A 22431-nucleotide genomic window follows, 5' to 3' on the forward strand; every position below is an offset into this window, starting at 1 on the left:
CAGATCAGATCATTTTCTCGTTGCGCAGGTATCGCGGGCCGTCGTGTAATTTTCGCATTCCCAATTGAGGATGTTGAGGTGAGCTACATCGCGCACGTAGACTCACCTGCAGCCAACAGTCTACTCAGTCGCCCTCACTTCAAGCGCCGGACCTTATACGTAATTGTCATTGTCAAATCCCAATGGCCTGATTTCTTATCGCTGACGTGTTGGTCCTCCTCCAAAAACGGCCCCCAATCCATGACGGTCCAGAACAGCTTGTTGGTTGTACGTGATAGGCATCCACCACGACATCACAGCCCCAAACTAGAACATGCAAGGCATAGCCCAAGGCCTTCTAGAAGGAAGAAAAGGACCCTTCCATTTTCGCATTCAATCAGATGTCCTGCTTGGCGTTGATCTTACGCCCAGCCTTGCAGCGATTGCATAAAAATCGCCGCCCGAGTAGATCTCCAAGGCTTAGCTCTAAGAATTCTGCTGCCTGCTTCTCAGGTGTAGCCGGGCGGTGGCTGTAACCTACGTTATTAGCCTAACAGCAATTACTCCAATAATGCGCATGACCCCGCGTCGACCCCGCAGATTTGTTAGTGCACCAGCAAATCGCCTACAGGATCAATCGGATCATCGGCATGATTTTACCCTTGTGATCATTCCGCTGGCTTGCTTATCCAGCCAGTCACACACGCGCTGCACTGCCTCGCTTGTCCACAAATGATGTAAACGCGGAGAACATGGCAAGATCGAGGGGTCTCGCATCGCGGCACAGTTCCGTGATATAAACTGCCAAGTTTCCATCTCAACCTTTACAGTCAAACAGCAATAAGACAATTGCCAAAACAATCAACCTCATTGACCCGAACAAGAATACTATTACTCGCATATTATTTACACATTTTGTTACCATGGCAGCTCCTCCGGCTTATCAGGCCGTGGATGATACACCTGCACCCGGCCCAGATGACCTCACAGCACCCTTCACAGATCTTCAAATCGACTCTCTCCCCCACGAACCAGACTCCAGCACCTGCCTCGCCCATCTCCGTCTTCTTTTCGCATTTGAAGCGCTAAAAGAAGACATTGGCTACACAGATGGTCTTTGGGGATTATGGGATACTCGCGCCGATGGAAACATTGTAGTCCATGAGAATGGCGACGTTGACGAACATCCCGCTGCGGGGGAGTTTAACCATGAGCTAGAGGATAAGAAGAAGTCGCTGAGTAAAGTGCGTGAGAAACGCTGGGCGCTGTTTGTCGCGAGGGCTGTTGATCGGTATGAGGCGTGGTGGAATTCACTGCCGAGGGAACTGATGCCTCTTACGGAGAATGATATGAGTGATAAGAATTCTCCGTCTTTTGTGCAGTTTCCTATCGGAGAGTCGCCTCGTTGGTGGGAGAAGAAGACCCTTCCCCCTCTTGGTGAGTCAATCCAACTACAGAAGAAGGCAAGCACTGACGATTCCAGATGTCCTGATGGTATATCACTCTCACATGCTGAACCCCTACAACTTCCTCGAAGACTGCATCCGCCAAGGCCACCGTCAATTCTGGCAGTCCGGCATGCCATGGAGTCTCGTCAACGCCGCGATCGACGGCTCCTTCAGCTACAACGTCTCTGACGACGACAAGGCACGCTGGGTCGCCCAAACAGGCCGTCAATGGGACAACGTCGACGATCCCCTCGTCAAGACAATCGCCTGCCCTAACAAGAATTGTGCTCAACCATTTGACGTTCCATGGACTACCTGCGGTCTCGAAGAAACACCCAAGTCGCCAGACCGACCAGGCTTAATGGGCGCAGGCTACGGTGACATCAGATTTGAGGCGCGATGTCCAAAGTGTAACACCCGCATCACCAAAGAGACTCTCAGTGTCGCCAAGTTCTGCAAAGATGCAGATAATATCATTTTCAAGAGTCAGCCTATGCCTGGAACGATGCTCTGGCCCAACAGCGGAACACCCGTTCCCATCACCGTGCGTAAAGGATCTCTATTTGATCAGCGCATGTTCCCCAATCGCATGATTCAGCATGTTTTGCGCCTTCAAATCCAGAATCTTCTTGATTCACCGGATCCCGAGGAACCGCCTACTATGGAGACTGTGCGCAAGTTGATTGAGTCTGAGGCGCTTCTCAAACCAAGTGCTCTCGCTACTATCCACGGCAACGTCGCAAGCGGACGAATGGGCCTCGTACCAGCGTTCTCGAAAGTCTGTATCCGAAAGATGATGTCCCGCTACTGGGAGAACTTCAGCCCTTTTGCTCTTGATCTCTGCGGCGCTGTGATGCGACAGGGAATCTTTGCTGAAAAGATGTGCAAGCTTGATTGGCTACACTCTCCCACCGCGCGAGAGACCATGGACAGATGCTGCTTGAAGTATAATCGCTTCATGAGAATCATCGCCAAGAACCCCAAGAAGACTGCTGTTCCTACCCTCGATGTTGATCTTGGCTGGCATACTCATCAACTCATGCCATTGTCGTACTTTATGTACACGACGAAGCGAGTGTTCAAGTATGTAAGACATGACGACAAGATTGAGGATGAGAAGTTGAACGATGGGTTTGAGTGGACGAGCAAGATCTACCAAGAGATGTTTGACGAGGTTTACTCAGAGTGTACATGCTGGTACTGCGAAAGCGTGAGAGCCGCGCACGTCACATCAATCGGACGAGTTCTCAAGCTCTCCCACAGCGAGAAGAGTAAGTCCAACACCCTAATCAGCGAAGCATGACTGACAATTCTAGTTGCCGACAAGTTTTATGAGTCCGGAGCAGCAGATATGTGTCCTCCCGACAACTCGGCCCATATCTCCTCTCACAACGCCGTCCGAACGTCAAACGAGGGCCTCGTCGCAGCAAGCCACCTTGAAAAAGTGCAAAACAGACTGCGTGAGGTTCAAAACAAGCGTCTCGAAGAGAACTACCAAAAAGCGTGCAAACGCGCCGAGAAGAAGGGTCGCAAGCTTCCTCCCAAGGACCAGTACTACGACCACTGGGGTTATTCCTACTGGAGTACGTCTCTCTTTCCTAAATATTGAATGTTGACTGACATGTGTAGTGTACGGACCTTTTATGGCACCCGTTGTTTTTGTTCCGGTGGCGTACGCCTATGGAGCTGCGCCTGGCTGTGCGGCGGGAAGTTGTGGAGGTAATGCAGCGGGCGGAGGATGTGCGGGTGGTGGAGATGGTGGTGGTGGATGTGCTGGGGCGGCTTGTTCTGGAGCAGGAGGCTGTGGAGGAGGAGGATGCGGCGGTGGAGGTGGATGTGGAGGAGGAGGAGGTGGTGGTGGTTGTGGTGGTGGAGGAGGCTCTTAAGCAGTTCGTCGGTATATCAGTGGATGAATAAGTTGGTTGGGAGAAGAATGTCTTGAGTGATGCCCCTATAGATAGCTAATTTGACCTATGTTACTCACCAGAGACTGAACAATCCTTTCAATAATTATGTCTCCCTTATGCGTCTATCTGGATCTATCCCTCAAGCAAACGGCCCTTCAAACAACCACTTCCCAATCACCTTCTGAGCCTCTACCAACTTCAACTCAGCATCCTTCGACAACTCTTTATCCCCATGAAGCTTCACCAAATTCTCATACTTATCATACGCATGAATCTGATCCGGAATCAACAGCCATCTATAATTTCCTTCTTTCGTCTTCGTCTCAAACGAATACCTCTCATCATCCAGTATCAACTCCCCTTTAGGCCCAATAGTCTCTCTTCCCACAGTTTCATCTCCAATCTCACGACCCGTCAGTCCACAGATCATTCTCCATGATTCTCCTGCCAGCATATCAAGCTCGCACGCGAGGAAGAACAAATTAGGCGGGAGTTGATCTTTATCGGCGTAAATAGGATTCAACAATGGATCGTGATGATCTTGACCAGGTACAGAGTACGCAGCTTCAAAAACAGGTGAAAGCGGAAACAGCATATCCGTCGTCTTTGCTCGAAACCCTCCAAACGAGGGTTTCCACTGCCGAGTCTGTATCTTGTACTCTCGCCTCACAGACATATCGACCACTGGATACATAGGCACAGCAGTCTTGATACGGCGCACGCCATCGCCACTGCCGCACATGCTCGGGAGTAGGGATACAGAGAGCGCTAGGTTTCCGCCAGCGGAGGAACCCATGATTGCAACGCGGTCATGGTCAATTGGTAGCGATGAGTCGGCGAGAACTGCCAAGACAAGCGCTTCGAGGTCGTAAGTTGGGGTTGGGAAGTGTACATGCGGTGATTTGGAGTAGTTCAGCGCAACGACGAGAACAGAGTGCATGTTGGCGAATGTGTAGTTGAAGTGGTCGTCATCACGAGGATCGCCCATGACGAAACCGCCGCCGTGGATGGTAAAGACCGTAGGAAGCTTTTCTTCAGTGGTTTTGTCAAAGGTTTTGGGAAAGAATATTCTATGACATTTAGATTTTGTCAGAGGTGTGAGTTAAAGACTTACCGTAGGGACAACTTTGGTCGGCAGGCGTATGTTTTGGTAAGAGTCGGCGCGTTGGCAGGTGTGACGATCTTTTCTTTCAGTGAAAGGCCATAATTCGCAACGACGATAAATGCTCGTAGTGCATAGGCTATGACTGAACATTTGATGGCGGTTAGCTTGGGAAGAGGCTCTTTGAAGCGCCGATGAGCTGCCTCCAGGGTGATTTTGTCGTCTGGCATGGTGGAGAAGCGTGTTCAGTGCGTCAACAAGATCAATTGAGTGGAACACCTGAGGGCCAACAGAGAACAGTCTATTCTGCGCCAGAGCAAGAAGATGTGCAGATTGGGATAATAAGTAGTGTCTCGTGCCCCGCTAGGTCGTTCGTAACCGAGCGTGCCTCGGGATGCGAGAAAGTCTATCTCGATTCGTTAGAGGTACTAGCGCTGTCGAGGCTGAGAAGCAGTACGCAATTGATCATCGTGCATCGCCCTGCATGTGATTCGATGGGAAAGATCCCTGCGTTACGTCCAAGGCAACGCTCGCGATGGGCATTGAGATTTGCCAATGACATACACATAAATCAATCCAAAAGCTGTTCTTGACCATCTTGCTACTCTATTTCATACTCTGTGCAGAGTACTAGGTCCCCAGCTGGAAGAAACGAACTACCCCTCGGACTTCTCAAACCCCGAGGCTAAACCCCTCCCAGCCCCGACATCCCCGAGTCCTCCGCGCCCCCGAAGTCACCGAAACCACTGACGCTCTCGCTTCTACACCCCTAAGTCCCCATCATCATCAATATCATGGCCGAACTACGAAAATACGCATGTTCAATGTGTGCCCGACGAAAAGTCAAGTGTGATCGACAACATCCCTGCTCAAATTGTCAGAAAGGTAGAGCAGAATGTACCTACGAAGCGCCTCCTCCGCCAAAGCCTCGAAAAAGAGCTGCTGATGATGATCTGCTGGCGAGGTTGGCGCAGTATGAAAAGTTGATGCAGAAAAACGGTGTGGATTATAGTCAGCATGCTAATGTTTGGGTCTCGTCGGGTTTGGAGGCGAAGAGGGAGGATGATACGTCTACAACGTTGTCGGATGCTGCGACGGAGTTGTAAGTCATCCTGTCCATCAATAGCATGTATACTGATACTGATGTATGCAGGTGTCTTTGGTCAAAGCTGAGTTATGAGGTAAGTCATGACGATAATGATACGTCGCTGCGACTGACATCGTTGCAGCTCAAGTATCCTCCCACGCTTGCACTGCGTAACAAAGATGACCCTTTCCTCCATTCCTCGCCAGCATTCCACTCCATGATTTTCGACCCTGAATCAAAAGCCTGTGAGAATCATCCAGAACCAAAGCAAATCTTCTTCTTTTGGCAGACCTTTGTCGAATGCGTCAATCCCCTCATTAAGGTTGTTCACGTCCCAAGTCTACAGAAACGCATTCTAGAAGCAAGTTGGGATCTAGCAAACATACCAAAGCCTCTCTCGGCGCTGATGTTCTCAATTTATCTTCTTTCAGTTACCTCCTTGTCGTCAGAAGCTTGCCAGACGTCCTTGGGCGAAGACCGAGGAGCATTGCTCACGCGCTATCGCACCGCCACGATACGGGCACTTACAGCAGCCGACTTCATGACGACAAAGGATCTTGAGACTCTTCAGGCTGTGGTCCTGTTTACCTTCTCAAATCCGGAAACTGACTTAGCCAGTACCATGACGGCCGTTGCAATAAGGGCTGGACAGATGATGGGTCTACACAAATCAGACACCGACACAAAACTATCCTTCTTCGACAAAGAAATGCGCATTAGACTATGGTGGCAGATAAAAGGCCTCGACTCTCGAGTGCGCGCTAGTTCAACACCGGGAATCAAACTGGCAAGATCAGAGTTCGGCGATGTTCGCCTCCCCTTCAACATCAACGACGCAGACCTCCATCCAGATATGCTCGAACCTCCAGTCCAACACACCGGCCCCACAGAAATGGTCTGCGTGCTTATGAAGTTCGAAGTAACGCAGTGGCTTCGCTCATCTCCCAAAGCAGCCAAGGTGTTCGACTGCATAGCTCCCGGCTTTGGAAGACCTGGAGGATCGACCAAAGCCGAAGACGAAGCTATCAACGAGCTTGAAGCTATTTACACGGAGAAGTATCTTGCCAATCTTGACAGAGCGGTTCCCTTTCATGACCTGACGTATGCAATGGCCAAACTGGCTATTGCAAGAATGCGCTTTAGGTTACATCACCCAAGAGCTAGAGCAGCACCTGGTGATGCGGATGTTTACATGACGAAAGAAGATAGCGACATTCTCTTCAACGCAGCACTGTCATTCTTGGAACTCGTCAACGTCGGTTTTGAGAGTAAATTCTCATCTCAGATGTTTACTCATTTAACATCACTCTACCAAATCGACGCTTGGATCTATGTCATCAGTGAACTCCGCAGACGACCTGCAGGCCCGAGAATAAATCTGGCGTGGAAGCTTGTCGACAGTTTATATTCTGATCATCCCGAACTTGTGGATAGTGTTGAAAATTCGTTATTTACTGCGTTGGGGAACTTGACTTTGGAGGCTTGGGAGGCGAGGCGCAAGGCGCTGAGTGATGCTGATGCTGTACCGGCTTGTGTCGAGTTGCTTTGGAGTAAGAGACGTGTTGGACAGGGTGATGCTGAGATGGCTGGTAGTGCACTTGATGCGTGGGATCTCAATGTCGGTGATGACCTGCTGGATTGGACTTATTGGAGCGACTTCGTGCGCTTTTAGGCTTTGATGGTAGCTGTAGTACAAACGAAGTGAAAATTGGTAATGGTGTATGAGTTGTACACAGTCGTATTGTCGTACATTTGCAACCATCTCCAACGTTTCATGGCGTACATGCAGCTGGTGCCATGTCAAGCCCCTCCAATCGCATCACGACAGCATGAGTGGCTACTAGGTGAACACGTTACAACGGCCCGCCCAGCCTTAAAAGGTTAAAGATTTTCCATGACCAATAACCAAGCATGCCACAGTTGAAAAGCCTGTCGTGAAGACGCCCGGAACAAGGGTCTTGTTAAGCCGTGGTCGCATTAGCGTAGTTCTCCCCGCAAGCTAATAATGAGAGAAGAGATGATAGCTTCTTCATCAAACAATTCTTCATGGTCTTTTGAGATATAGCAATGGCTCTAGAGGTTCCAGGATAAAGTTACAGGTGTTACAAATGCAGGTAGTACTCGCCAATTCATGATTACTTGCATAATGCCCCTTGCGACAAACATAACAGAGACAAACACTCCCGTGAACCCCCATCTGCAATGCAACTAGCCCCGCCTGTCACTTTCCCATCACTGGATAGCGTCCTCCGTTCATGCATTTCAGCGCCTGCGGCACAGAAGCAATTTGATATGTCATGTAACCCCCCAAGCCTAGTCAATAAAGCCATAAAGATACCACCGACCCCGCATGCGTGAGTTTATTTTATCTCTTTGTGCTGAGGAGTAAAACAAAACGAAAAGATGACGGCTCAAATTGAAGCTGTATGTTACTTACTGTGATGCGATCGACGAGTGCTAATCTTGGTAGGAACCTGCGTTGGATGTGGGGAACGACACTGAGAGTAACTTTAGTGCTGATAGGTATGTTGATGGAGACATGTGTTGGGATTAAGCTGACGGTGTAGCGAAACGGAGTCAACGGCCTCGATTACGTCGAGTATTTTCGAGAATAAGTACTTTCAGGGAAGAACTTATGCCAATCCCAAATATGGAAAGCATTGGTAAGACATTTCGTGATGAGAGTGAGCACCGCTAAAGAAACAGGGCTCCCAACGACGAAAAACAACTCGAAGCACTTGATCTCATGTAAGTCCATCGCCAGGAACCTTGAGTAGAGATGTTGGCTAACCATCTCAGCCATCATTGGTTGACATTGATGCTCGACGACAAACTCTTCCTTCCTCCCATCGGCGACAACCCTCAGGTACGTCTCTTCATCACCATAGACTCCCATCCTCATGCGGTCTAGAAAATCCTGGACATCGGTACAGGAACCGGGATCTGGGCCATAAACGTAGCAGACGAATATCCATCAGCCAATGTCATTGCAACAGACATCACTCCAACCCAACCAAGCTTTGTCCCTCCAAATGTTGAGTTTCAAATCGATGATGCTCAACTTGAATGGACTTTTGAACCCGAGTCCTTTGACTTTATTCATATCCGATATCTTCAGGGTACTATTGGTGACTGGGATAGGTTGTACAGTCAGATGTACAAGGCTCTCAAGCCAGGTGGTTGGTTCCAGCATATTGAGCCTGATCTCCAAATGCTCTCTCAGAACCCCGAGATCAAAGTTGACGACGAGCAGTATGCATTCATCACCTTCCTCTTTGCCACCACTTCTAATAAATCTTAGTATCTTCACACGCTGGGCAAAAATCTTCACCCAAGTCGGCGAAACAATCGGCTGCACATTCGACTTCTCAAACGGCAAACTCTCAACCCTCGCCAAAGACGCAGGCTTCGTATCCGTAACTCCTCAAACGCACAAAATCCCCATTGGACGCTGGCCGAAGGACAAGAAGAAGAAAGAACTCGGAACTTTCGTGGGACTGTCATTTAGTCAGGCCCTCGATGGTTTTGTCAAGTTGCCGCTTTGTGAGATTCTTAAGTGGTCGCCTGAAGAGATGCAGCTCTTTGCGGCGGAGATGAGAAAGGTTCTTATGAATCCTAAGACGCAGGCATTCGGTCATGTGTAAGTCTGATGTTGTGTGCTATGTGAGTTGGGAAGCTAATGAGGTGTAGGTTCAGTGTCTATGGGCAGAAGCCTGAGAGGCCGAAGGAGAGTAGCCCGGCAGCGGAATAGTATCTCGTTTTGATGCGCGGAAATTGCGAGATAGAGATACTTGAATGACTTACGAAGTTTATGTTATTCCACAGAAAGGCTGATAGTGCCTTGATATACCCCTCAATATTGTAACAAGTGACGTATCGCAAATTCCTCCTATGAACCTATCTAAAAAGAAATTTCTTCTACCCAGTCCCAGAGAAATACCTCTTTCGGGCTTGGCCAGGGAAATAGAGAAATAACCCGATGATATGGAAGTTATACCATCGCCAGGCATTTCAAATTCAACCCTTCAGTAATCGGCTAAGTTCGACTCATACATGGCTCAGAACTAAGATACATCAAATGCTGAAAGGCTGTACCTAAGCGGATTTAATTTCCATTCGAAGAACACTAAGGCGTCGCGCTTGCTCATTAGTAAGATACAGTCTGAAGGAGAAGGACAACAAATGAAGAGACAATTAGTCTTCTGCAGACGGGGGACGCATCAGAGCTTCTTATACCTGTGAGGGCGGTCAAATGAGTCATCTTTTAGGTTTTCATGATATCAGCTTTATGCTGTAGCAACTGGTCAGGCATTGTGGTATAATGTCTAAGTTGTGAGCCAGATGTGTTATTTGCAGTTGAGACTTGTGGCTGAGAGCTTATATCAGCACAGAGAACTTAGTCTTCTCCAGACAGCATTATATCTTGACTCTATTGTGTTGTTTTCTCCATATCCGATGCAACCAACCCAAATGCAAATATCATACAAGATCTAAAACACTTTACCAACCCAGCACCTATCCAAACACCTTCTAAGCAGTGTTGTAGTACATCTCAATCTTCTTGATCTTGAACACAGCATTCTCCTTAGGAGGTCCAGCGCTCCAACCCTTATCACCATTGGACCAGTTATTCCAGATCCAAGGTCCAGGCACGTTGGGAACATCCTTCTTGGTAGACCACTGCTTAACACCATCAACATAAAACTGAACAAGACCCTTGGTCCAGTCAATTCGGTACTCGTGCTCGGTAGTAGTAGGGTTTGAGGGAGGAAGGACAGGCTTGTGAGATGGCTCGCCGTCGCCGTCGTTGTCTTGGTTCGTGAACCACAGTCTACGAATGCCGTCGTAGTTGGACTCGGACTTGGGGTCGGAGAGCCACTCGATGTCGGTCTCCTGGCTGTCAGATTGGTAGAAGAACATCCCTGAAACTGTTATTATATCGCAACTGAGATGATAAGAAGAACGTACCGTTGCAAACACCTGCAGGCTCGCTCAGAATAGCTGTTGTTCGGACAGAAGCGTACTTGATGTTCTCAATCTCAGTCGCAACCTCAGCAGCCTTGTAGGGCTTGGACTTCTGGCCGCCAGGGACCGTCAACTCAAGATATCCATTGCGGACTTTGACCCCAGATGGTGTGAAAACATGGGTCTTTCCAACGGGATAATCGCTTGAGTAAAGACCCTCAGGAAGACTCTTGCCATTGAAGGTCCAAACCTTCTTGTTGGCGAACTTTGTCGCGCGGTCAACGATGTAATGACCGTTCTCCAACTTTGGCTCTGGGGATCGCTTGGTAGTGCATCCCTTAGGCGAGGCAGCCGCCAAGCCAAGCACTGTGAACGCGACGGAGACGTAGGACGCGATATGCATGGTGAAGTCTAAGGAATATCTTGGCCTGAGTCCATCGCGACTTGGCACGCTTATTATATACCACACCCATGAATTCGAAGGATCATAGGATTTCCGTCTAGACCGTACTGAGAGGAATGTCTAATGTCGGTCCTGGTTTAGCGGTGGACATCAAGGCTGAGCATTCCAGGGGCCCCCTGTAGACTTAACTTTCTCAACATACCAGACAGCATGGCCGGTGTCTGAGCTAAGGTCCTGTTCATTTCTAGCGGGCCGAACCTCTGTGGCTGAGCTATTTGTATTTCCTGTCTCAGGATTTTGGTCTGTTTGAGACTTTTGCGAAGTAATAAAGGTCGTTATGCTTCATTTCTCGGATCCATTGTATATAAGCACTAACGGTCTCGAAACAAAACGGGCGTGGCGCAGGCAAGTAGCGGGCCCTTAATTTCCGGGTCAGCACTGGATTTGGTAGGTTCTTACTGGTGATTTTAAGAGTGATGTAGTGGATTCCCGGAATTCCGTGCTTGGGGGCGATTTTTGGACCTGGAATGTGGCTTCCTGGCCGGTTATAGTGCGACTTGGCCGCAAATGGCTTGATCTAAGATCGTAGATCTATTCCAGGCTTTAAACATGCTCTTCAAGAGCTGAGCTTTTAATAAAGTGTAGCTTGTCTAATGAGTTAATGGGTTGAGGGGAGCAAGACGCATAGCAACATGATATCAGCTATTGCCCTTCAAGGGTTTTCTTTTCTCTTGTTCTAGCTAGCATCCTCAACACGATAGCCTCCAGACAGGATAATCATTACATCTAACATTGACAGGCAGGATAGCACCAGAATCAATATTCTGAGTGCCATACATTGATTCCGTGCCATGATGTTTTCCAACCATGTAGAACTTTCAAGTCCATGTACTAATTTGATATACTGAATATTTCTGTTACTTGTCGTGTAACCGGTATAGTGAATGACGTTATAATAGTATTGTGGCATTGCTGGCTTGCTCTCTTTGGCATCGGCCTCTGTCTTCGTTGACCATTCTCTTTGCGCCCAAGAGCTCTCCACTAGCATCATGTTTCTGCCAGCCTCTATCAATCTGGCTCAGGCCCAGTCAATCCAACACTCCATTAGGTTGCTTTTCACAGAGAAGGGTCAAGCCGTTTGATGGGCCGCTGATCTTCACCAGTGATATTTTATTTCGCCATACTAGTTAGCTTAATGCCCTCTGGCTGCACGGGTCAAGATTAGGGCTGGTTCTAACACAGGTGCCGCGATTTCGTTCTTCGAAGTAAGTCTCTCCCAGGTCGAGCGTAGCTCTTGTGCAGTCTGATCATAAGCCCAGCATGAGTAGATATAGAATAGGAAGTCATTTTCTGCCCTGGATGATCTGTTGCCTGTAACGAATAATTTCTGATAATCAAGGCCTGGGAGTAATACATCATCGTCGTCGGTCATGGCTTTGAAATCAGCGGATGGCGTCATGGGGTGATTCCCTGGTCTGAGTAAGTACTGGTCCTGGAGGTATGATGAAATCCCAAGGTAGATGGATTTCATCTGTCGACTACCAGCAGCTACCCCCTTTTGTAGAGCTAGCTGGAGCTTTTGCAACTCTCCTCCAACGGGTCGTGGTATAGCAATACAATCAATATCGGTCGTCAGGGAAGAAGAGATCTCCAGTACGGGTGAATCAAATGTTGTAATAAGAACAGTGCCGAAATGTCGATTAATGGAAGCCCCATCGCCATCTGTCGCGGTCTGGTGCGCGATAATACGAGAAAGGACTTGTCGACTCTCAGAGCAGACTTGAGAGAGAAACAACTCCCGACATATTGAGAAAGACCCAATCTTGGTGAGTTTTCCCAAGCGGCCTTCTATCCTCAGGTGTCGTTGTACAGAGATTAGGCATTCCCATATCATTTCGCGAATCTCGAGAGGAAGCCTTGAAAAGCACGTGAATCTTTTCAAGTCTCCGTTTGCGGAGGATACTTGGGAAGGATCCATGATGAGAATAGGACGTTCGCTTAAGTACGTGCTGCGTACTTCGGAGGATTATTGTTGGAGTGAACAGTGTAGCATAGAGCGAGGTAGGCGTGGTTCGTTTTATGTCCTTCACGAAAGGCTAAAACTGTTATCACAAGGCATGGCATAGAAAAGGGAGTTTTATCTATGACTCTTGCAATCTTGCCATTGGCCTATGTGGTGGTACACATGAATCCAAATCCTGACCTTCAATCCACATTAGCTACCCACTACATCAATATGGCTGAGGGATGAAGTAAGCTCCAGGCCTGAACGCAAAAGCAGACATCTCAGCACCGCCAGTTCGATGTATTGCCCCGAGATATCACGCACAATTCGCCTCATGTGATGACATGATGTTCGCAAACATATCGTTTCTTACCGCTGTGTAGGGGGAAACCTTATCTTTTGTAACATGGGGGACAAGGTATTATACGATATTGGTGAATTACCAACAAGTCTCGCCCTGGTAAGTCCCAAACTCGTCTCCAGGTCTTAAGAGTTTAAGGTTAACCTTCAACCTTAAACTCGCCTATCCAGATCGAGAAACATTATAGAAGGGCGTGTATCCCTCAATGCCACATAGAATCGTAGGGCAACTCGTGTCTCACCTATCCACATCGGCCAAGTGTCGTAAGTTTGCCTTGCCTCAGAGGCTCAAGATCCTGGTAAACAGCCATCTAAGGGTATTAGCCTAAAATGACACTTTGCTGAGATTTTGACAGTAAACTCTCATTTCCAGTTACTGGCGATACATTATTGTAACAAACTATACGAGACCCACCATGCTCTGTCACCTATCCGTTGCACTGCGTTATCACGCATTGGCTCCTCACTTCATTGTGGAAGCCTATAATCATGATTGCTGCCAGCACCAGCCAGACAATGTAAAGACCGCGCGTCCTAAGCAGATTCAGAATAGTCTTTTATTCACCGCATAAGATAAACGGGTTATTAAAGTCCGAGTATTACGATTCTAATCCTTCAAGTGTCTGTCTTTTGCCTGATTCTCAGCCTAGGACAGAGAAAGTCCACGTAACCCCGCGATCCTCACGCGTTCAACCAGCCAATGGGGATGGTGTCAGCCTGCTTGTGTCTCCAAAACCCCCTGGAACAAGATTCTTATTTCCTATTCAATCGTTTTTAAAGTGACGCTAACATGGTTCGACCTCGTGTTTCGACCTCGTGAGGGGTACCGCCAAGGATCCGACCAGTATAGGCGAATGCGGCGCAGTGTGTGAAGGATTGCAAAGGATTCGAAGGTCTCAATCGCAATCTGGCAATACGAAAAACCCATATATATATATATAATAGCAAGATGTGGTACCTTTAGCGCCTCTTATCTTGAGATATTCGCTGCGTTGTCTATCCTCACTCACTCAGTATGCATCTTCAATCTGCTCTTGCTCTCGGCCTCTTGGCCAACTCTGTGTCAGCCGCTGGCTTTGACTGCGGTACCTCGGGGTCCAGCAGCGGCTTGAAAGCTATTTCAAAGGACCTTGCAAATGAGCATCTCGAAATCCGAGGACAACATAAGAATGTAGAGGTCAAGACCTACGTCCATATCCTCGCAGCAAGCAAGAAGGAAGAAGACAACTACCTTAGCGTACGTCTCAAAGAAACCTTTGCGGCTACTGTACTAACTCTTCCCAGCAAGCTACAGTCAAGGATCAGATGAACCTTCTCAACCAGAAGTTCAAGCCCTGGAATTTCTCGTTCAAGCTGATGAACACCACCAGAACCGTCAATTATGACTGGGCTTATCCCATCAGTCCAGGGAGGGGTGAAGCCGAAGAGGAGCTCCGAGCTGCACTTAGGCAAGGAACCTACAAGGATCTTAATCTGTTCTTCATCGCAGATATGCCCCCTGGTGGAAAGTGCGAGCTCCCAGTTCCCAACCCCACCAAGGACGATATCCTCTTCGATGGCTGCATCATGAGGCCCGACAACCCTGGCGAGGCACCTCCCAAATTTAACTTCGTGACCGTTCATGAGGTTGGGCACTGGCTTGGTCTGGAGCATACCTTTGAGAATGGCTGCGAAGAGCCGGGTGACTATGTTGATGATACTCCTTATGAGGCGTCGCCTCCGGAATACGGAGTGTGCCCTCCACCTGATCGCAACAGCTGTCCTGATAAGCCTGGTTTTGATCCTACTGATAACTTCATGGACTATGTTGAGCCGTAAGTTGTTTATTTCTCGAGACTGGAGATAGGACTAACGAGGTGCAGTGAATGCGGTCCCAAGAGGTTTACTCCTGGACAAGCTGAGCGCATGCATAAGCTTTGGAAGAAGTTGCGCGCCAACTGATGCTTTTCGGATAAGATCTTAAGATATGGGGTTTCATGAAGATTGATGATGTGATTGAGAGCGAGGAGTTGGGGGAGGAGTACTGAGCAGAGAGCAGAAGCTAAGGGCGAGGCCACTGACCCGTATTTACTTCAATACGGTGAATGTGTATTACATAACGAATTTGTATCATCGATATTTTGCAATTCTTCTGGCATAAAACAGCTTCGGACTTGTTGAGTCTTACGGACTTTGGTAACCGCAATGTGAAGTTGAGTGAATCAAATATGTATAGCAATTTCACAGAAGAAACATTCACCTAAGGAACCACAGACCTAGCGACGTGACTACGAAAGCGACGCTCAACTATTCGAAAAAAAATTAGAGTGAAAACTAGAGTGAAAGAGAGCAGTCGCATGCAAAAAGAAGAAGTTGCGGTTTATGTGGATCGAACACATGACCTTCAGATATCAATTGATTGAAGTTTAACTTCAGTCTGACGCTCTCCCAACTGAGCTAAACCCGCCGACGGATACCAATTGAGTTCAGTAAGACGCCCATCAGCCGAGGTCGCGCTGGTGCATCAGGAACACCAGTACCCTGGACTTCAACAATGACTTCACGGAGGAGATATATGAACATCGCGTTACTATTATGACTTCCGCCTTCGGTTTATACTGTCTTCCATCCACGTCATAACTGGTCTCAATCTGATTCCGGTCGTGCATTTCACACAAAGTGTCCTTATTTCCTTTCAAGGAAAAAATTTAATGAAATCGTATTGATATAGTCTTGCCTCTCGTTGTGGCTGAGGAGACCAACCTTTGGCCCCTGCCCAACCCCCGAAGGTTATGTCCTGTTGGCCAAGTCCCGACGCGGGGGCTATGACCGCCTTGTTTTCGGGGGTAAACAACTTTCCCTTCGCATCATATCAGGCACTTTCCACGGCATGAGCGGCATGTTTGACCAGTTCAAGTTCCGGCTAGAAAAAACACCATCAAAGCCGCGTAAAAGAGATCACAACAATAATTGGGCTTAGCTGGACAAAGCTATCCCTCGGACCGAACAACAATGGCAGAAGGCCAGGCGCCGCCATGACTTTGACTCTGCAGAAAAAATCCCCGACACCCTATCTCAACTACTCGAAAGGCACAGCGATCTCCACAAAGTATTATTCGTGGCTGGGTGTCAGTTCGACGCGTTTCTCCATGGGGATAAGTCTCAGGCGTATCATAAACTTCGTGAATACCTGGGCAATCCTTCTATCTGCGAGATCAACTTGATAGATGCATGAGTGGAGTGGCGAGACTGGTAAAGAACCTTGACGTTCTCTACGAAAGAGGTCTTTGACACCGGGTTTATGAGCCGATGGTGTTCAGTGAGTGGCGCATGGAGCACGTCTTCATATCTACCTGTATTGACCGATCAGTTCCATTGCAATTATCACATTTACGCCAATTTGGAGAGCATCCAACGCGGTGTCGGAATTCCTTCATTATACTGAAACCGTAGCCAGAGATTCACGGCTCGCTTATTCTCTACATCCCATTTCTGCTTTATCACATGCGCCCTGACCACTGCAGAGTACAGGCAAAGCCGTATGCACCTGACTGTGAAGACCTTCTTGGGAGACGGCTACGGGGCGTTCAAGGCGAGACTGTCGAGCATTACCAGAGAGGTCATTGCGCCGCTTCCAATGAAAAGTACAGACTTTGGACAGTTCCATGTCACAAACCTCAACGGCTCCAACTACCCCAGTCTCAGTTATGTCTACCGTGCCAAGTTCTCCCGGGCGTATGTTTGTGTAACTGTTGACGGTCGGAGTGACGGACAATTGAGCAATGCGACCTGCCATGAAATAGGTTCAAACCTTCCAGGCGATAATATCCAAGTGACGGCAGCTGATCTCAATGGAAATGGGATGGGTGATTGGCTGTTATGGACAATGGACGGAGGCGTTCCAAAGCTCGCACCAGTGTACAAGCCGCAGGCGCTGTAGCAGCCCCTGCCCGAATGGCCAGCGCCGCTGCTCGCCTTGCTGTTCGTGCCGTTGCCGGCGGAGCTGGCAATGTCCTCAAGCAAGCCGCCGACCGTGGAGTTGAGAATGTCTTCTACGGCACGCACCACGACCTCTTTGAAGGCGCCGCCCAGAGCTTCCTTACTGGTGCTGCGATAGCCGGCGCTATCGGCGCAGCTACCGACAGGATGGGGAGCCTAAAGCGCAGCACTGGACCTAACAAGCTACCAGGCATTAACAAGTTCGAGGGCAGCTTCAAACTAAGGGCGTTCGCCAGGATTAGGCAAGTTTTAGAACCAAAGCCCACTAATCCTTGGGCAGGTCTAAATACGCAGATTGTCAAAACAGGGATAAGAGCGTTCTTGAAGCCAGCATTGAATATTGGGTGGGGGCAAGTCAAGGATGCATATATGAAATAAGGTAGCAACGGGTATTAACTATGCTTTATCTTAACTGTATGTTGTTGCCTCTATTTGTTGCAGGTAATACTAAGTTCTCCGTGCTAATATAAGCTCTCAGCCGCAAGTCTCGACTGCAAATGACACATCTGGCTCACAACTTAGACACTACACATGGCAGGGAACACGTCTGCTCCCACTTCAGATGCAGGATAATCAGATTCCAAGGTGAACTAGATTCTTACTTATGATGCTGTCTTTTAGTTATAACAGATGACATAGTGAACTACTTCAACGTGCTTTAGATAATAACAAAGTGAACCTTGTTTGAGCATCTAATATAACCACTAATTAAAAGACAACACCCTCCTGTGAGGCCATGTCTGAATAACGTACTTATACCCAATCTCGATCTCATCCAAGCACATACGACCATACCTGCAGGAAAATACGGGATCCCGTCCGCTCTCCCATAGTCAAGCCTGTAAGGGGCGGATCAGTAGTTGGGTCGGTGACGACCAGCGAATCCCCGCTGTTGTATGTTTTTTGCCCTTTTTAAATGGCCTAAGACCGTGGTATTCTTTTTACCAGTCGCGTCAAGTACTCTCTGAAGCCCCCGAGAAGTGCGGTACCATTGTCTTTCTGACGAGATTGTTTCCAATCTTAAATCCCATTTCGCTTTCTGGTAATAATTGTTCTCGAGGCTACATAGAACCCCATGAGGCTGCGTAGCTATTAATCCCCTCAAGAAACGTTTCTCTGGGTTCGTTCAAGAACATCGGGATGTACTTCTGCACCCACTCGGATTCCCAGTGGTTGGTATACTCAGCCTTGTAAAACTCCCAGTAGTCTGGATACCATCCCGACTGGTGCCAGTCTATGATAGCGACAATACGACAGGGCCAGCCTTCCGAGACCATTATGTTGCTCTGGTGAAGATCAGCATGAGTGAAAACGACTCCCGGATCGTCATGTAGTAACTGGCGATACGGATCGGGTATATCCTCGAGCTCATGTCCTTCCCAGTGGGAACCACTTGCAGCTAGCCGGTTCAACAAGAAAGAAAACCAGTCATGGAATCCTTTCACGGACGAGAATGGTCCCTGCTCTTGGTCGGATTCCATCGGCAAATACAACATCCTGTAGCGGCCCGCGGTTGATTTGTCCTGACGACTGATCAGCATCATCATTTGTACGGCAGTCGTACTCTCACGTACCGAGAAACTCATCATTTGAGTTACGTTTTACTTGACGTAGGTCAACTACCATGTCTCGCAATTGATCGCAAATCCCAGTTTTATCCTCTTTATTCAAAAATTCCCATATATTCTCCAAGGTCACACCTTCAACCAACTGCATATACAAAAATACTTCTCCTCCATCTTCGGTCCAGCCGTACATCTCGGGCACAGGGACGCTTGGAAGATGTCGACGTAACCACCAAAGGCACTGGCCTTCCACAACAGTGACACGAGGCTCTTTGCCAAATTTGACGACCAAACCAAGTGACTCGAAGATAACAGTATTCTTTCTATCAAGGACGTGATCGCCAGCTTCACTCTTGACTCGAACTTGATCAGCAGATGGAAAAGTTGCCCCAGGCCCATTATGTGTGAAGAACGTAGAGTCTTTGAATGTAACACTAGAGCCCTTGGGGAGAGAGTCAACGAAGATCGTAGGCGGCGAGCTTTGCATCTTGAAAGGTCTACATTTGATGATGAGGGGAGAGCATGTTGGTTAGGCACCATTCCTAGAATTTCGCTATTGGTTCAGCCTCCCAGCGGATGAAAGCCGGGCCGCTGCATATCCAATCAAGAGTCAGACTTGGTCACCCTGCAATGAACATGTTGCGGAACACAGTTCAGGGTATAACAGTTGATGGCTACAGCCAACTTCAGTCTCCATGAGATACTCTACTGCAAGACTGCAAGGTAGATGGAGCATGGTAACGAATTATAGCAACGATAAAGAACAGTTCACATATTAATTCCTAGTTACGATCTGTGAGGAACTTGAAGATATTACTTGGTCAAGCATGCAAGTCGAAGGCTTTGGAACAAGACCTGTACACAAAATTTCAAACTCTCTCAATGACCTCGATTTCCCACAAAATTCTATGTAACCTTCTATTCTATGAACGCCCAAATCCTTTCAAGTGACCGCTCATAGAGATCCCTTGAATGAAATGCATCAAAATGGCGGCTTGAATTCGGGATACGGCAACTATCCATGCGTCCAGCACCAAAGGATAAGATAAATCCTGTCTGAATAAATCCTGAAGGAGCTGAACCCTGAGGAGAAAGATACGATTGGCCAATAAGCTCACCTTGATATCTCCGTGGAGGTATCTCCGGGCGTTCCGATGTGAGATGTCCGTGGGCGGATTTTAAGCTAGAGCTTGCCTTAAGTCCGTCAGTAGCGACATGAATAGATGGCACAAGTGCACTGCTACATATACCACTTGTTTCGTCAAATATCCCCTTGAACCTTCAAATTTGCCACCAAAGCTCATATAGTATCTGATGCAATATGTCCAAATACAAGCAGCTGGTCCTTATTACCGGTGAGTTGATGCACACGCAGCTTCGCAGACTCTCCATTGAGATACCCAACTAGGCGCCAATCAAGGCGTCGGCTTCGAAACAGCCAAGAATCTAGTTCTATCTTCCGTCAAATACCATGTCATTATTGGCAGTCGAGATGAAGCCAAGGGGGAGATAGCAGCTCGGTCGCTCCAGTCACTCGACGACATCAAAGGAACAGTCTCCAGCATCCAGATTGATGTTACGGATGACAACTCCGTCGATGCTGCTGCTCAAACTCTAGCCTCTGAATGGGGCAGATTGGATATTCTGGTCAACAACGCTGGTATCATCTCAATGGCTAGCCCTCCAACGCGCGAAGCTTTCCGCAAGGTTCTCGAGACAAATCTCGTTGGTGCACTAAGCGTCACCGAAGCGTTTCTCCCTCTTCTTCGCAAGTCGGAGCATAAACCTCCTCGTCTCATCTTTGTCACTTCAAGCACTGGATCCATCACCCATACATCCAACCCTGAATCTCCGCTTCATAGCGCTGGTGCAACGGAATACCGGACTAGTAAAGCTGGACTGAACATGCTTATGACAATGTACAACATTCGGCTTAAATCAGAGGGTTTCTTGGTATTTGGGGCGGATCCGGGGTTGTGTGCGACAAACTTCACCAGTGATGCCGAGTCTCTCAAGCAGCGAGGAGCAGCTGAGCCGGCGGAGGGAGGGGAGCGAATCGCGCGTGTTATCAAGGGTGAGAAAGATGAAGATGTTGGGAAGGTTATTGGAGTTCAAGGTGTAAACCCGTGGTGATGCCATCGACTTGGTTTACGGGGAACAAGTAGCAAAGGGGACCTATAAGAATGGCGGATAACTGTTTCTTTGCTTGAAAGGGACCTCTAGCTCAGATATAATCTAATTCCTGATTGTGATTTGAGAATAATGGACCAGCCGATAACCCAGGGACTGATCCCACCATGTTCAGGTGACACTGCCATACAAGAGCCAACATGGCCACGATTAACTAACGTTAGCTGTCAGACTGGTCCCACTGATGCTGACTCAATCCACTACGGAGGATCCTGAACCTGGTTCTCACCGCAAGTATAAAACGTGATCCTTACGCTTCTTATCGTTAGATTGCTCTGCGATCCTTTGAAAGCCAAAGACATATACTTCTAACATCATGGGGTTAACCTGGTTCATCACCGGCTGCTCCAGCGGGTTCGGCGAAGCCCTCGTTCGTCAACTTCGATCTGCAGGCGATAACGTCATAGCCACTGGTCGCAACGCCGATACAAAGCTCTCACACCTCAAAGAAACTGGCGCAGCTATTCTAGACCTCGATGTTTCATCCTCTCCCGAGGACATCAAGTCCAAGGTCGAGGAGGCTTGGAGTATCTACAATGGAATCGATGTTGTCGTCAACAACGCGGGGTATATCCTCAGTGGGGCAGTAGAAGAGCTGACGTGAGTAACATGGATTGTAAGCTATCATGAAAGCAGCTGATGATAGAATAGTCAAGAAGATATGGAAAAGTCATTCCAGGTCAACTTTCACGGACCTATGAATATCACCCGCGCCGTCTTGCCGTACTTGAGGAAGAAGGGATCCGGAACTTTGCTTTTCGTCGGATCTCAAGCTGGATGGCACGCTGATCCCAGTGCATCAGGATACTGCGCTAGCAAGTACGCTCTAGAAGGTAAGTCAACTTGAGCTTTCCGCTCTCCAAACCTTGACCGACTAACACCCTCAGGCGCCGTCGAGTGTCTATCCAAAGAACTCGCCATCTTCGCTCGAGGTCTGAAAGTCCTCATCGTCGAGCCAGGATACTGCCGCACCCCGGTTTTCAACAAGATCCAGCATGTCGAGGCTCGTGTTCCAGAGTATGCTCAGTTTAATGAAGCAGTAAGACAGGCTGAGGCGACTTTGACGGAAAGTTCGCCGGGAGATCCCGAGAAGGCTGTTGCTAGGATGATTGAGCTAGTTAGGGGAACAGGTTTTGCAGAGGGCAAGGAGGTGCCTTTGAGGGTGCCTTTGGGTTCGGATAGTTGGTCGAGAGTGAAGACCAAGTGCGAGGAGACACTGGAAATTTGCCAGGAATGGGAGGATATGGCGAAGAGCGTGGATATATAGGCCATATCGGCATGAACCGAAATAACGAGAGTTTAAATCGCAGGACAAGAAATAGGGAACACTATGTATAGTGTTACGAATTTTCAAGTGGATAGAATCAGACGGACGGAAAGACGAGACAGTTCAGACAAAAAGAGACGGGCAATTTCTATTTAAATAAAAAAGCAAAAGAATA

The 22431-nt window shown here is 48.3% G+C and overlaps 11 protein-coding genes and 2 non-coding genes across 13 annotated transcripts; 8 read left to right on the plus strand and 5 right to left on the minus strand.

The window, feature by feature from the left end:
* The first annotated feature begins 726 nt into the window (after positions 1-726).
* On the plus strand, positions 727-4797 carry FOIG_14035 (uncharacterized protein). The gene is made up of 4 exons (XM_031215233.1): positions 727-1416; positions 1463-2698; positions 2744-3010; positions 3057-4797. Exons 1-4 carry the CDS (start codon positions 903-905, stop codon positions 3311-3313), a joined length of 2274 nt encoding a protein of 757 aa, XP_031054951.1. The 5' UTR covers positions 727-902; the 3' UTR covers positions 3314-4797.
* Positions 3305-4849, minus strand: FOIG_14036 (uncharacterized protein). Its single transcript, XM_031215234.1, has 2 exons — positions 4449-4849; positions 3305-4404 (listed from the first exon to the last, which is right to left on the minus strand). Exons 1-2 carry the CDS (start codon positions 4664-4666, stop codon positions 3474-3476), a joined length of 1149 nt encoding a protein of 382 aa, XP_031054952.1. The 5' UTR covers positions 4667-4849; the 3' UTR covers positions 3305-3473.
* A 371-nt stretch (positions 4850-5220) lies between these two features.
* On the plus strand, positions 5221-7314 carry FOIG_14037 (uncharacterized protein). Its single transcript, XM_031215235.1, has 3 exons — positions 5221-5538; positions 5590-5617; positions 5666-7314. The coding sequence occupies exons 1-3, from the start codon at positions 5231-5233 to the stop codon at positions 7193-7195; spliced, it is 1866 nt and encodes a 621-aa protein (XP_031054953.1). The 5' UTR covers positions 5221-5230; the 3' UTR covers positions 7196-7314.
* A 580-nt stretch (positions 7315-7894) lies between these two features.
* Positions 7895-9374, plus strand: FOIG_14038 (uncharacterized protein). The gene is made up of 8 exons (XM_031215236.1): positions 7895-7947; positions 7994-8046; positions 8091-8186; positions 8230-8271; positions 8323-8389; positions 8435-8775; positions 8825-9163; positions 9214-9374. Exons 1-8 carry the CDS (start codon positions 7927-7929, stop codon positions 9272-9274), a joined length of 1020 nt encoding a protein of 339 aa, XP_031054954.1. The 5' UTR covers positions 7895-7926; the 3' UTR covers positions 9275-9374.
* A 408-nt stretch (positions 9375-9782) lies between these two features.
* Positions 9783-10961, minus strand: FOIG_14039 (uncharacterized protein). Its single transcript, XM_031215237.1, has 2 exons — positions 10492-10961; positions 9783-10445 (listed from the first exon to the last, which is right to left on the minus strand). Exons 1-2 carry the CDS (start codon positions 10889-10891, stop codon positions 10054-10056), a joined length of 792 nt encoding a protein of 263 aa, XP_031054955.1. The 5' UTR covers positions 10892-10961; the 3' UTR covers positions 9783-10053.
* Positions 10962-12083: 1122 nt separating this feature from the next.
* On the minus strand, positions 12084-12869 carry FOIG_14040 (uncharacterized protein; the record flags this gene model as incomplete). The annotated part of the gene is made up of 1 exon (XM_031215238.1): positions 12084-12869. The coding sequence occupies one exon, from the start codon at positions 12867-12869 to the stop codon at positions 12084-12086; it is 786 nt and encodes a 261-aa protein (XP_031054956.1).
* A 1402-nt stretch (positions 12870-14271) lies between these two features.
* On the plus strand, positions 14272-15197 carry FOIG_14041 (uncharacterized protein; the record flags this gene model as incomplete). Its single annotated transcript, XM_031215239.1, has 3 exons — positions 14272-14493; positions 14541-15070; positions 15119-15197. The coding sequence occupies 3 exons, from the start codon at positions 14272-14274 to the stop codon at positions 15195-15197; spliced, it is 831 nt and encodes a 276-aa protein (XP_031054957.1).
* A 412-nt stretch (positions 15198-15609) lies between these two features.
* Positions 15610-15702, minus strand: FOIG_14042. The gene has a single exon. It is a non-coding gene; the product is annotated as a tRNA-Phe (tRNA).
* Positions 15703-17114: 1412 nt separating this feature from the next.
* FOIG_14043 (uncharacterized protein) lies at positions 17115-17612 on the plus strand (the record flags this gene model as incomplete). The annotated part of the gene is made up of 1 exon (XM_031215240.1): positions 17115-17612. One exon carries the CDS (start codon positions 17115-17117, stop codon positions 17610-17612), a length of 498 nt encoding a protein of 165 aa, XP_031054958.1.
* A 407-nt stretch (positions 17613-18019) lies between these two features.
* On the plus strand, positions 18020-18135 carry FOIG_14044. The gene has a single exon (XR_004093458.1). It is a non-coding gene; the product is annotated as a 5S ribosomal RNA (ribosomal RNA).
* Positions 18136-18295: 160 nt separating this feature from the next.
* Positions 18296-19286, minus strand: FOIG_14045 (uncharacterized protein; the record flags this gene model as incomplete). The annotated part of the gene is made up of 3 exons (XM_031215241.1): positions 18296-18633; positions 18680-18757; positions 18809-19286. 3 exons carry the CDS (start codon positions 19284-19286, stop codon positions 18296-18298), a joined length of 894 nt encoding a protein of 297 aa, XP_031054959.1.
* A 793-nt stretch (positions 19287-20079) lies between these two features.
* FOIG_14046 (uncharacterized protein) lies at positions 20080-21002 on the plus strand. Its single transcript, XM_031215242.1, has 2 exons — positions 20080-20154; positions 20208-21002. The coding sequence occupies exons 1-2, from the start codon at positions 20121-20123 to the stop codon at positions 20930-20932; spliced, it is 759 nt and encodes a 252-aa protein (XP_031054960.1). The 5' UTR covers positions 20080-20120; the 3' UTR covers positions 20933-21002.
* A 227-nt stretch (positions 21003-21229) lies between these two features.
* Positions 21230-22420, plus strand: FOIG_14047 (uncharacterized protein). Its single transcript, XM_031215243.1, has 3 exons — positions 21230-21589; positions 21641-21822; positions 21877-22420. Exons 1-3 carry the CDS (start codon positions 21306-21308, stop codon positions 22254-22256), a joined length of 846 nt encoding a protein of 281 aa, XP_031054961.1. The 5' UTR covers positions 21230-21305; the 3' UTR covers positions 22257-22420.
* The last annotated feature ends 11 nt before the right edge of the window (positions 22421-22431 follow it).

Source organism: Fusarium odoratissimum (genome assembly GCF_000260195.1).
Source record: "Fusarium odoratissimum NRRL 54006 unplaced genomic scaffold supercont1.38, whole genome shotgun sequence".
NCBI lineage: Eukaryota > Fungi > Ascomycota > Sordariomycetes > Hypocreales > Nectriaceae > Fusarium > Fusarium odoratissimum.